Source organism: Rhincodon typus, chromosome 18, assembly GCF_021869965.1.
Source record: "Rhincodon typus isolate 14 chromosome 18, sRhiTyp1.1, whole genome shotgun sequence".
NCBI lineage: Eukaryota > Metazoa > Chordata > Chondrichthyes > Orectolobiformes > Rhincodontidae > Rhincodon > Rhincodon typus.
In genome coordinates, this window is record NC_063349.1 from 22,010,735 (window position 1) to 22,023,430 (window position 12,696).

A 12,696-nucleotide genomic window follows, 5' to 3' on the forward strand; every position below is an offset into this window, starting at 1 on the left:
AGTTCCTGAGCAAAACAATATCTTGGGCCAGTTTGCCTATAATGTTCTTTACCTGCATTATCTTTCCAGGCCAGATCCCACAGCAATCTTCAATCACTTTTCTCTCCTGTTTAAAAAAATACCAGCTGTTGGTCAAAGTTCAAAATTCAGTTTTCAACTGCAACTCACAGTTCTAAACCAAAAATGAGAAAAATAAAAGAAAAATAATGCTGGTCTCAACATCAAGATGGATCCAAAAATACCAAATTCAAAGGGAACAACAATTTTTACTGAATGATAAGCAAGGTGCAGATTGGTTAGCAAATGGATCGTATTTGTTTAACTTGCTGCTATGGAGATTGCACCTTGGAACAGTTATTTCAAGGATTTTGGTTAAATTCTAAAAAGGGATGTTGACTTTAATTGATAAAATGTGTCATGGGAAATGAAAGGTGCAAGATGAAAAGCTTCTGCGGCATGTCTTTTTCTTCAACAATGCTCAAATTCTGTACCACCAAATGACTATTTATATAAGATTCTTGAAAGGCTTATCAAGATAGCTGCTGAGAGGATGCTTCCCCTTGTGGAGGAATCAGGAACTCGGGGGCACAGTTTAAAACTAATAGATCTCCCTTTAAGATGGGGATGAAGGAGAATTTCTTCTCCAGAGCGCAGGGGAGATTAACTTATTGAATATATTCAAGGTTGAGTTTGAACACATTTTTTTGTTGACAAGGGAATCAAGGGCTGTCAGGGACAGGCAGGAAAGTGCAATTAAGGCTACAGTCAGATTAGCCATGAGCTTACTAAATGTTGGAAAAGGCTTAACATGTCATATGACCTATTCCTGGTCATAGTTTTTGATGATCTTTTGCCTGTCTTGTGGTTGCATTTGCCTAACCTAATGCTGCTACACAATGTTATCCCAATGGCTGCAACATGGTTGATGGAAGGCTGCTGACGTTACTGGAGGAGATTGCACAAAGATTTATAGAATGATCTTGAACTGCTACTCCCTGGAGTTAATGCCTCAGCAATCCTTGTAATTTACTGTCACACAGATTGAGGAATACTTACAAGCACTTTATCCACAGACACGATGGCAGCAGTCCGAGCCTGCATGGTACCGATCTGGGCTTGCATGGCAATAAGCATGGATGGCATGGCCTCTTTCTGAGCTTCGACTACAGTGGGACAATGTGCGGAATTTAGTCGAGGAGACACGAGTCTTATTGGCAGGATTCCTGAGCTGGCAAGAAAGTGCTGGTCAACTGCAACACGCATGGTCAGCCCATCCCCAGGGAAAGGCTCTTTTGCTGCTCTCACTGATAATTGTGCTTCTAGTCCCTTGAGGTCGCTCATTTCATGCATCAAACATTGCAATCCCCATTAAAAACTAAAGGCTGTGTTATATTTTTTGTAGAAAGTAAAGCTTTAATCTTGTTCCATACTCGGGGTGCAGTAGGTAAGCAGTAATCCCTTCAGCAGTACTCCAGCCCTCTCTCTGATCTGTGTACTCCAACATTAGAAATTCTATATATTGTAGTTCAGTGACAGTGAGCAGCTCAGATATTGGCACAACTTCTACTTTAGAGAGTAGTGTGGACACACATCATCTGGTGAGCCATTGGCGCAAGTGAATTCCAAATGCACGAATTGCGTGACATCATTGCATTTGCAACAGTACCGTCACCTGCTCTGGTTATCAATATTCTTTGAATTGACTGTGGTAGGTACTTGCTTCAATACTATTCATAATGTAGGTCCTGCAGGCCTCTTAAACAACTGTAGAAATTTGACATCACTCCTCCGTTCCACCCCTTGAAGGCCTTCAGTGCCACATCAAAAAACTTGGGAGCCATTTCTCTGGCCTGCTGCTTCATTGACATTTATACCTTGCAAAGAAAAATTTTGCAAAAAAGTTCTATCACCTGCTGCACGTTCCATTTAAGTGTGCAGTCTAGTTCTAAAAAAGGCAGGGTAGCTTTAATTTGTGTTAGAATCATAGAATCCATTCAGTATGGAAGCAGGTCATTTGGCCCATCGATTCCCCACCCAGATCCACCCCTCTACCCTATCCCTGTAACCCTGCATTTCCCATGGCTAATCCACCTAGCCTGCATTTCACTAGGCACTATGGGCAATTTAACATGGCCGATCCATCTTTGGACAGTGGGAGGAAATATGTGGAAAACACAGAAACATGTGGAAAACACACACACACACAAACAATGTTTAGCTATGAGCAGGAAACTTGAAGTTTCGTTGTTTCCTAAATCACCTGAATCAAGTACAGTGTAATAATTCATCATACTTCCCATGCTCAGTTTAGTCCTGTATGTTGCAAGTAGTTTTATTCTTGTAAAATGGTTTCTTCCCTGATATAGGTGAATGCTTCTCCTTCATTGGCATCCAGCACAGCTAATGACCGAATCATGAAATACAATCTCATCAATGACACGTTAAATATTGTTGTACCTAATGGCGAGATCCCAGATTGTAAACTGAGCAAAAATCCATCCAAAGGAGCTCTTGGAAATTATGTCATCCTGTAAGTTATTCACAAATAAAAATCTAAAATGTTGGATTTCTTATGTGAAAATTTTAATGAAATAATAACTGCCACAAAACTTTTCAAGAGAAAATACAGAATAGGTAAGTGTGTTGAATTGAATCATTTATTGTCACGTGTATTTAAAGTAAAAATACAGTGAAAGGTGTGTACCTTTGCCATACATACATGGCACCATTCATGTTAACTTAGAATAAGATAAGAAAGAAAAGATAACTTAAGAGAGTCCAACTTTCCTTTCCACTGCTGCCGTCCTGCTCAGGGCTTTCCAGCTCTCGCCATGCCGCTGTCAGCATCCCGCTCTGGGCTGCCTCATTGGCCCGATCTCACCGCTGCTGCCTCACCCACCCGCTCTCGCTATTGCTGCCTCACCAGCCCGCTCTAGCCGCTGTCGCTCCAGCCCACACTCAATTCGACATCGCTGCAGGACACAACCTGTACGTTCAGCTTCAGCCACTTGGTTCCTGGTCATGACCCAGCTCCTTCCTGACTCCTTAGGTAGGTAGTTAAAAGGGGTGGGACAGGGTTAAAATTACTACAGAATGAGAGAGAAGAAGGGAGAAAAAGAAAGGAAGGACTAAGAAAGAAAGAGAAAGAGAACTGGCGAGCAGAGTGGAGCTCTGAATGGAGCGACTGACCCTGCCACCATCTTGATTTGTCATTTATACACTCTGAGATAGAGCTTGAAAATCCAAGCCAGTTCTATTTAATTTTTGTTGAACATTCTTTGTATACAATTCAAATATTGCCTTGCTTAGTAGATATTGGGGAAAGCTTTTACGAGAAAATCTGACTTGATTTTGAAAAAGTGGAGGTGGTGGCATACTAGGCATGCCATTAGACTGGTAATCTAGGTTTCTTGAATGCAGTCAGCTGGAGTATACATTGTACTCATCTTAAAGTTATTTGTTCCTGATGCTTGGTTAAATGATTTCTTGGATGCTTCTTGTCTGTGGTTGTTTCCATTATGACTGGGTCCCAAAATGCTCGCAGAACGACCCTTGAAATGCTGATTCCAGTGTGTACTTCCAGTAGGTTACTTCAGGTTTCTCGCAGTCTATGTCAAAGATCAGTACTTTGCACTTGTTAATGTCTTCCTGACACTGTAATAGTTTTCATTGGGTCTGGGTTGTAGGGAGTCTCTCTTTTGGTAACCCACCTCCCCTGGAGCAAATCAGCTCCATCTTGAGGTGGATTTGCGTTTATAAGCAGTTTACCTTGTCTCAGTCAAATTTGCAACAGTTCCAGCCAGTTGAAAGTTTTTAAAAGTAATTGCTTCAAATAAAGGAATATAACCTTGTAACATTCTTATATTATTCCAATCAAGATGTGTAATGATGATAATATTATGGCCATATCCAGTTCAAATTTGCATACATTAGTGTTAGACAACATTGAATTGGATCCCCCACTGACCGGTGCCTGTTAGGAATTCAATGATTGCCAACAGCATTGACAGAACATCGATTTTTGATTGTCACTAAAGGAATATCAACACTGACAAGCACTGAGATTAATCTAAAGCAAGAGACATTTTACATTTAACTTGTACTTATACAGCATTGTTAATAGAGAACAACAAAGTACTTCACAAAGGAGAAAAATAATTCCAAATGGCAGTGGGAGAAAAGTTGGGAAGATTGACCAGAGATATTATCAAGAGGGCCAGTTCTGGCATTTATCGGGAACATTCCAGAATATGAGGCCAAAATAGTCAAAAATGGGAAAGAGGGAAAAGGAATGCACAAGAGGCCAGAACAAAGGACATGTACTTATATGCAGGACTGTAGGAGATTGCACAGGTAGGAAGGATCAATGATGGGATTCGTAAATCAAGACAGACATTTGAATTCAAGATTTTGTGAAAGGAAACCAAGGGATTAAGGCAGTGCAAAACAAAGTGTTGATTTAATTGTAGTTTACGCAGGATAGAACTTGGAAAGGTGAGAGGAAAAGTATTTGAGTGTTATGGAATGAAGGCTTAAGACCATAAGATCACAAGACCATTAGAAGTAGGAACAGGAATAGGCTGATCAGCCCTCAAGTCTGCTCTGCCATTCAGTAAGCTCATGGCTGATCCAACATTCCTCTCGTCTACTATCCTGCCATTTCTCAACCCTTGATTCCCTTACTGTTCACGAATCTATCTATCTCAGCCTTAAACACACACAAGGATTCTGCTCCCACAACTCTCTGTGGCAAGGACTTCCAAAGTCTCACAACCCTCTGAGAGAAGAAATTCCTCATCTCAATCATAAACTGGCAACCCATTATTCTGAGACAATGCTCCTTGTCCTAAACTTTCCCATGAGGGCAAACATCCTCTCAGCATTTACTCTGTCAAGCCCCTTAAGAATCCAAATGTTTCAATGAGATCACCTCTCATTCTTTTTAAACTCCAATGAGTTTACCTTTGCTCATAAGACAATCCCTCCATACCAGGGATCATCCTAGTGAACTGCCTCCAATAAAATTATATCTTTCCATAAAAAAGAGGACGTCAACTGCTGATAGTTGTGGTCTCACCAGCACCTTGTACAGTTGCAGTAAGACTTCCCTACTCTTATAGCCCAACCTCCTTGAATTAAGGGCCAACATTCCATAGCCTTCCTGATTACCTGCTGCACCGTGTACTAGCTTTCTGTATTTCATGTATAAGTATCCCCAAGTTCCTTTGTGTTGCAGCTTTCTGCAGTTTTTCTCCGTTTAATTAATACTCTTTTCCTTTGTTATCCCTTCTAAAATGAACAACCTCATATTTTCCCACATTATATTCCATTCACTAATTTTTTTCCCAATCACTTAACCTATTAATACCTCTCTGTAAACCGTTTGTATCCCTCTCACAGGCTGCCTTTCCACCTATTTTTGTGTTGTCTGCAAATTTGGCTAAGTATATTCACTTCTTTCCTCCAAGTCATTGATATATATTAAAAACAGTTGTGATCCCTGCAGAGCCCCACTGGTCACAGGTCACCAACCTGAAAAAGAACCTCTTATCCCCACTTGTTGCTTTGTGCCCATTAGCCAATTCTCTAGCCATGCCAATATACTGTCTCCAGCACCATTGGTTCTTATTTTATGACTTAACCTTTTGTGAGAAATCTTGTTGAACACCTTCTGGAAGTCAACGTACAACATATCTCCTGGTTCTTCTTTATCCACTCTGTTTGAGACTTCCTTGAAAAACTCTAATAAATTAGTCAAACATGATTTTGCTTTCATCAAATTATGCTGACTCTGCTTGATTAGATAATTATTTTCCAACTGTGCTACTATTATCTCCTTAATAGATTCTTCCAACAATAGATGTTAGACTAATTGACCTATAGTTACCTGATTTTTGTCTCCTTTCCTTTTTAAATAGGGGTATCACATTAGCAGTTTTCCAATCCTCTGGTCCTTCTCCAGAATCCAATGTTTTTTGAAAAAGTGCAACCAATGCATCTACTATCTCTGTAGATATCTCTTTGGATCCTAGGATGCAAGCCATCAAGGCCAGGAGACTTATCTTCCATTAGCCCCAATAGTTTGTCTAATACAACTTCTCTAGTGAAGATGTTGGTGTTTAATTCCTCCCCCATATTCTTTAGTATTAACAGGATGTTCAAAATATCTTACATTGTAAAGACTGATGCAATTCTGTTTAACTCGTCTGCCATTTCCTTGTTCTACAGAACTGTTTCCCTGACTTGTTTTATAAGAACAGAAGTTACTGGAAAAGCTCAACAAGTCTGGCAGCATCTGTGAAGAAAAAATCAGAGGTAATATTTCGGAGGAAGGGTCACCGGACCCGAAATGTTAACTCTGATTTTTTTTCACAGATGCTGCCAGACCTGCTGAGCTTTTCCAGCAACTTCTGTTTTTGTTCCTGACTTACAGCGTCCGCAGTTCTTTTGGTTTTCATTTTATAAGGCCCCATTGTTCACCTTGACCTTTGCCCTAAATGGAAGGTTCAGTTTCAGTAGGTATGACGAAAGTGTAGAAATCAACAGTATTATTGGAGGTAGAAACAGACATCTTGGTATGGATAACATGTGGGATTTGAAGTTCAAGGTCAAATAGGACACTGAGGGTGCACAAAGTTGACTTCAACCTGAACCAGAGAAGGATCAGAGTCATGCTGACAATTTATGTAAACCAAAGCAAAATCATGTTTGACTAATTTTTTAGATTTTTTCAAGGAAATCTCCACCAGAGTTTGGGGCTAAGGTGTGAAATTTTTTGTGAGAACCATGCAGGATGGCTGCTGGTTGGTCAGTATTAGGTAATAGCCATTGAATCAATAGTGTTCGGAAGAAGCATATTTGATGTGAAATGTGAACTCTGTTTTTCTCTTAACAAATGCTGTCAAATCTGCTGAGTACTTCCAGCACTTTGTGTTTTTATTAACCTAAGATAGTGGTAAGAGAGAGAGAGAGCCGGATGTCACCCTGATCAAGAAAAACAGTCTAGACTCTGACACTGACAGACACAGTGTCTATAAGCACTTTTTAGAATGATGCTATTTGCCCGGAAGAGGATGGAAACAGGTCTCTTGATATGTTTATCTCAAGATTGTAGCTCTACAAATTGTTCAATGACACCAACGGATTTAAAAGGAAAAATCCATGGTTCAATAGCATTTCAAAGGTTTCCCTGATTTAATTCTTCTACCTTTTATTAAATTTGCTTTGTTTTGAAAACACATACATAGCAGTCAATGTGTTACCATAACATTATACTAAAAGCACAATGCACGTATGAAAAATATAAAAACTGATAAACTTTCAACTAAACAAATAGCTGTTTTAAATCTGAAAGATGATCTATTTAAATCAAATTCATCAGTTTTGTTTTTGCTTCTTTGTCAGCTATGATGAAGAATTAGCTGTGATTGAAGGAGTTGACCGTGACTTGAAAAATCGCCCAGGTCAGTCCTTTCGTTCAAAAGTTGGACGAGCAAAAGATTTTGGACGACCTATCAGCATGAATTGGAAATAATATTTTAAAAAATGGAAAAAAAACAGTTAAACTGCATCAATGCTGTTTTAACTGTGCAAAATGAATGATGAAAAGTGATTTGCTGTTTGCAATTTTTTACACTATTCACTGAGTTTTTTTTTTGTCTGGCAGTAATTCAGGTTGATCTCTCTTTTTACCTACCTTGTCTTTTCCTGATAATATCTTGATGACTTTGATCAGATTACCCCATAATCTTCTAAACTCTATAGAAAAAAACAGGTCTAATTTGTATAACCTCTCTTCATAACTTAACCCCTATGAAGTCCAGGTATCATTTATGTAAGCCAATGCTGTACTTCCTCCCCCCATATCCTTGCTAAGGTGTGGTGCCCAGATATGGTTATAGTACTCCAAATGGGGTCTAACCAGGGTTTTGTATAACAGCAGCATAACGTCTACATCCTTGTACTCCAGACCTCTAGACATAAAGGCCAACATTCCATTAATTCTTGCTTATTTTCTGCACCAGCTCATGACATTTTAATGGTCTATGCACCTGAAATCCCAAGTCTCTTTGGATATTCACTGTATTTAATTTCATACTATCTAGAAAATATCCTGATCTATCCTTTCTCAGTCCAAAATGGATAACCTCACACTTGCTTACATTGAACTCCTTCTGCCACATTTTTGCCCATTCACTTAGTCTATCAATAGCCCAATGTGATTTTATGCTATCATATACACTGTCAAAACTGCTGCCTAATTTTGTGTCACCAGCAAATTCTATGCCATCTTCCAAGGTGTTAATGAATAATGTGAATAATTCGGGCCATAACACAATTCCTGACAGGACACCGTTGGTCACATCCTGCCAATTTGAGTACCTATCCATTATCCTTATTTTCTGTTGCATGCCACTCAACCAGTTTCCAAGCCATGTCAATAACTTGCCCTCAATTTCTTGGGATTCTACATTAACTAACAGTCTCTAGTCTGGGACTTTATAAAGTGTCTTCTGGAGGTCCATATAAGCAACATCCATAGATATTCCCCTGTACACTACCTTAGTCATTTCTTCAAAAAATTACAATAGATTTGTCAGACATGACTTACCTGTCATGAATCCATGCTGGCTGTCCCTGATTTACTGAAATTTTCAAGGTGTTCAGTTACTGCTACCTTGATTGTAGTTGCCAACAATTTTTCCACCACAGATGTTAGGCTAACTGGTCAGTAATTCCCTAATTTATGTCTTTCTTAAAAAGCGGCATTCCATGTGCATTTTTCCAATTCAGAAGAACAATGCCTGTATCTAGGTAAATCTGAAAGATTATATTTGGGATGTCTATAGTGTGCTCCCCTAGTTGCTTTAGCACCTTCGATAGAAATTGTCAGGTCCCGGGATTTGTCACTCTTTTACAGTCCCTGTTCTGAATCCACTATTAATTCTAGGACTTCCAGAAAGCTATCCGCATTTTCTGCTGTAAATACTGAGGTAAAGTACTTATTCAATATGTCTGCCACTTTCCAGTAGTCATTACCAATATCCACACTTTCAGACTTTAGTGCTTTGCACCTGACCACCCGCTTTCTGTTTATGTATCCGTAAAATTGCTTGTTATTGATTTTGATGTCCCTGGCACGTTTCTTTTCATAATCCCTTTTAGTAGTTCTTATAAACTGCGTAGTGGCCCTATGCTGGTCTTTGTATCTTTGCCATACAGCTGGATCAATGTTTGCATTGTTTTTGCATTGTTGAAAGCCCTTTCTTTTAGTTTTATGCTGTCCTCTATCTCTTTAGTTGTCCACAAATTTTTTTTCTGTCAAGTGGAGCTTTTCCTTCTCAGGAGTTCAAGCTGGTTTTATATTGTGTTAACTGTTTCTTTAAACATCCTCTACTGTTCTTCAGTTGTTTACCCATCAGCATATTTTCCTAGTTTACTATGGACAGTCGCTGTCTCATCTTGTGAAAGTCAGCCTTAGCTAAACCTTAACACACTAGTAGCTGATTCATCCTTTTTGCTTTCAAACGCTACATTGAATTCAATCATATTATGATCACTACTGATAAATGTTCACCCAGAATTAGGTTCCTAATTAAACCCTTTTCATTACTAAATCCAATATTGCTAATCCCGTTGTTGCATCCAGCACACACTGCTGGAGGAATCTATCCTGGACACACTCCAGAATTTCATTACCTTTCTGACAGGTGCTTGTCTGCCTCTCCCAATCTATGTTAAAGTTAAACCCCCCTATTAATATGACACTAGCTTTGCTACACACTTGCTTAATTTCTGCACTTATACAATCTAGCACTTCAGAGTTGATACGCAACACCTATTACAGTTTTAGATCCTTTGCTGTTTGCTTTACTGTTTCTCAGCTCCTCCCACACGGTCTCCACAGAATGCTTTGCCCCTCTCACAATTAAAGTAATTTTATGTCTAATCCATATGGCTACTCCACCTCTTCCACTATTTTACCTGTCTGTCCTGTAAACCTTATAAAATGGTATATTTAGTTCCCAATCTGCAGCCATGTCCCAGTAATGGCTATTATATCATAATTTCTAGTTTGAATTTGTGCCTGCAGCTCATTTAGTTTATTCCTTATGCTCCATGCATTCGTATATAGAACACTGTAACTGATGCTTTATTCGCCTATTTATTATTTCTCTCTCTTTGTTTAATGAATACACTTCTTATAATATGCCATTGCTTGTACTTAAAGTACTATCTGAACTCTTAGACTTGACCAGTTATAATTGTATCACCATCATGTACTGTACCTACAACTCAATTCTACAGGAGGATTTTCAGTTATATAGTACCTTTCATAAACACTAGACATCCCAAATTGTTTACAACTGATTAAGTATTTTTAAACTGCAGCTGCTGTTGGAGAAAATGCAGTAGCCAATTTGTAAACAGCAAATTCCCAAAAATGCCGATGTGATGACTAGTACATCTGTCTTTGTCATATTGATTGAGGGAGAAATATTTGCAGAATACCTCAGAAAACTCATTGACTCTTCTATGAAATTGTGCCTTGAGTTTTTTTACATCCACATATCAGGGCAAATACAGCCTGTGTTTAAGATCTCATCTGACACAACACCACTGACAGTTAAGCACTCCCCCAGTTCAGCAGTACTGCACTGAATGTCAGTATGATTTTTTTGCTCAAAGTCTGGAGTGGAACTTGAGACAACAATCTTCTAATTCAATGGTGAGTGTGCTACCAATAAGTCTGACTAACATTGTGCCCTAAACCTCTGTACCTCTTTAACTCTCTTTATTCTTTAAGACTCTCCTGAAAACCTTCTTCCTCAACTAATCTTTTCCTCATTTAATCCCATACATGGTTCAGTATGAAGCAACTTGTGATATTTTACTATTTTAAAGGTACTATAAATGTAAATAAAAAATTGTTTATAATGATCAGATAAAATTCACATTCTGGTTCTGGCTGTTTATTTTAACAACAAAAGATTAAAGAAAACATATTTCCACTGTGTGAACATAACAGTTATCAGATCAAGGTTTAAAGATGAAAGATTATTGTATTAGCCATGGTCTCATTGAATGGCGGAACAAAGTCATGGGCTAAATGGCTTACTTATGCTGCTCCATTTGATGGCCTTATAAACACTGACATGACATTTCCAAAAGTTAGTGTCTATTATTCATTTAACAAAAAAAACGAAAGAACTGCAGATGCTGGAAATCAGAAACAAAAACAGAAATTGCTGGAAAAACTCAAGAGGTCTGGCAGCATCTGTGGAGAGAACGCAGAGTTAACATTTTGGGTCCAGTGACCCTTCTTCAGAACTGAAGGTAGCTAGGTAAAGGTTGGTTTGTATGTTGTGGGGGAGGGGGGAGGAGAAATGATAAGTGAAGATGGGGCTCAAAGGCAGAGAAACAGTTGTATAGATGAAGGAATGAGTAAAGGTCAATCTAGGAGAATGAATAGCTACTAATGGTGACTATTAGTAGCTAACAATGGGTTGTGTGTGGTAGCAACCTGTGATGGGAAAGCCTGGTGTGTGGGGGTTGGGGTAAGGACATGGGAGAAGGTGCTCAAGGCCTAAAATTGTTGAACTCTATTGAGTCCAGAAGGCTGCAGAGTTCCCAAGCAGAAAATGAGGTGCTGTTCTTCCATCTTGCACTGAGCTTTGCTGAAGCACTGCAGCGAGTCAGAGACAGAAATGTTGGCTAGGGAGCAGGCTGGTGTGTTGAAGTGGCAGGTAACTGGAAACTCAGTTTTTTTTGTGGATAGAATGTAGGTATTCAACAAAGTGGTCGCTCAGTCAGCACTTTGTTTCCCCAATGTGGAGGAGACTACATTGTGAGCAGCAAATGCACTAGACTAGATTGTGTGAAGCACTGGTTCACCTGGAAGGAGTGTTTGGGCCTTGGACGGTGAGGAGGGAGTAAGTCAATGGGCAGGTGCTACACCTTCTGTAATTGCAGGGGATGGTGCCATGGGTACATGTTTGGAATGAAGGAGGAGTGGACAAAGGTATCCCAGAGGCAACAGTCCCTGTGGAAGACTGACAAGGGAGGGGAGGGGAATATGTGTCTAGTGGTGGCATCTCGCTGGAGGTGGCAGAAACGGTGGTTTATGATCCCATAGATGTGGATACTGGTGGGATGGTATGAGAGGACAATGCGGACTCTGTTGTTGTGGGAGGGAAGAAAGGGCATGAGAGCTGAAGTGCAGAAGATGGGTTGGACCTATCTGAGGTCCCTGTCAGCCAGGGAACTGGGGAAGGGACAACGCACAACCCATTGTCAGCTACTAATAGTCCCCATTAGCAGCTATTCAATCTCCCAGGTTGACCTTTACCCATTCCTTTGTCTGTCTTTGGTCTCCACCTCCACCTATTGTTTACTTCTTCCCTTCTCCCCCCACTTCATCTTCTACATGAACACCAACCCTTTCCTAGCTATGATCAGTTCTGAAGAAGGGTCACTGGACCCAAAACATTAACTTTGTTTTCTCTCGACAGATGCTGTCAGACCTGCTTTCTGTTTGCATCTATTATTCATTTATTGTTTACTAATCAAAACTTGCAATTATGTGCATCTCAATTCTCAATTAACCAACATGTAACAAGTGACCAATATATTGGAGATAACAAGGTGTAGAGCTGGATGAACACAGCAGGCCAAGCAGCATCAGAGGAGCAGGAA

The 12,696-nt window shown here is 39.7% G+C and overlaps 1 protein-coding gene across 1 annotated transcript in view; it reads left to right on the plus strand.

The window, feature by feature from the left end:
• LOC109913932 (polyglutamylase complex subunit TTLL1-like) overlaps positions 1-7,534 on the plus strand; it is a 33,134-nt gene extending 25,600 nt beyond the window's left edge. Inside the window, exons 8-9 of the mRNA XM_048607865.1 lie at positions 2,367-2,530; positions 7,405-7,534. Coding sequence (XP_048463822.1) covers positions 2,367-2,530; positions 7,405-7,534 — 294 coding nt within the window. The remainder of the gene's footprint in view (positions 1-2,366; positions 2,531-7,404) is intronic.
• Positions 7,535-12,696: the final 5,162 nt, after the last annotated feature.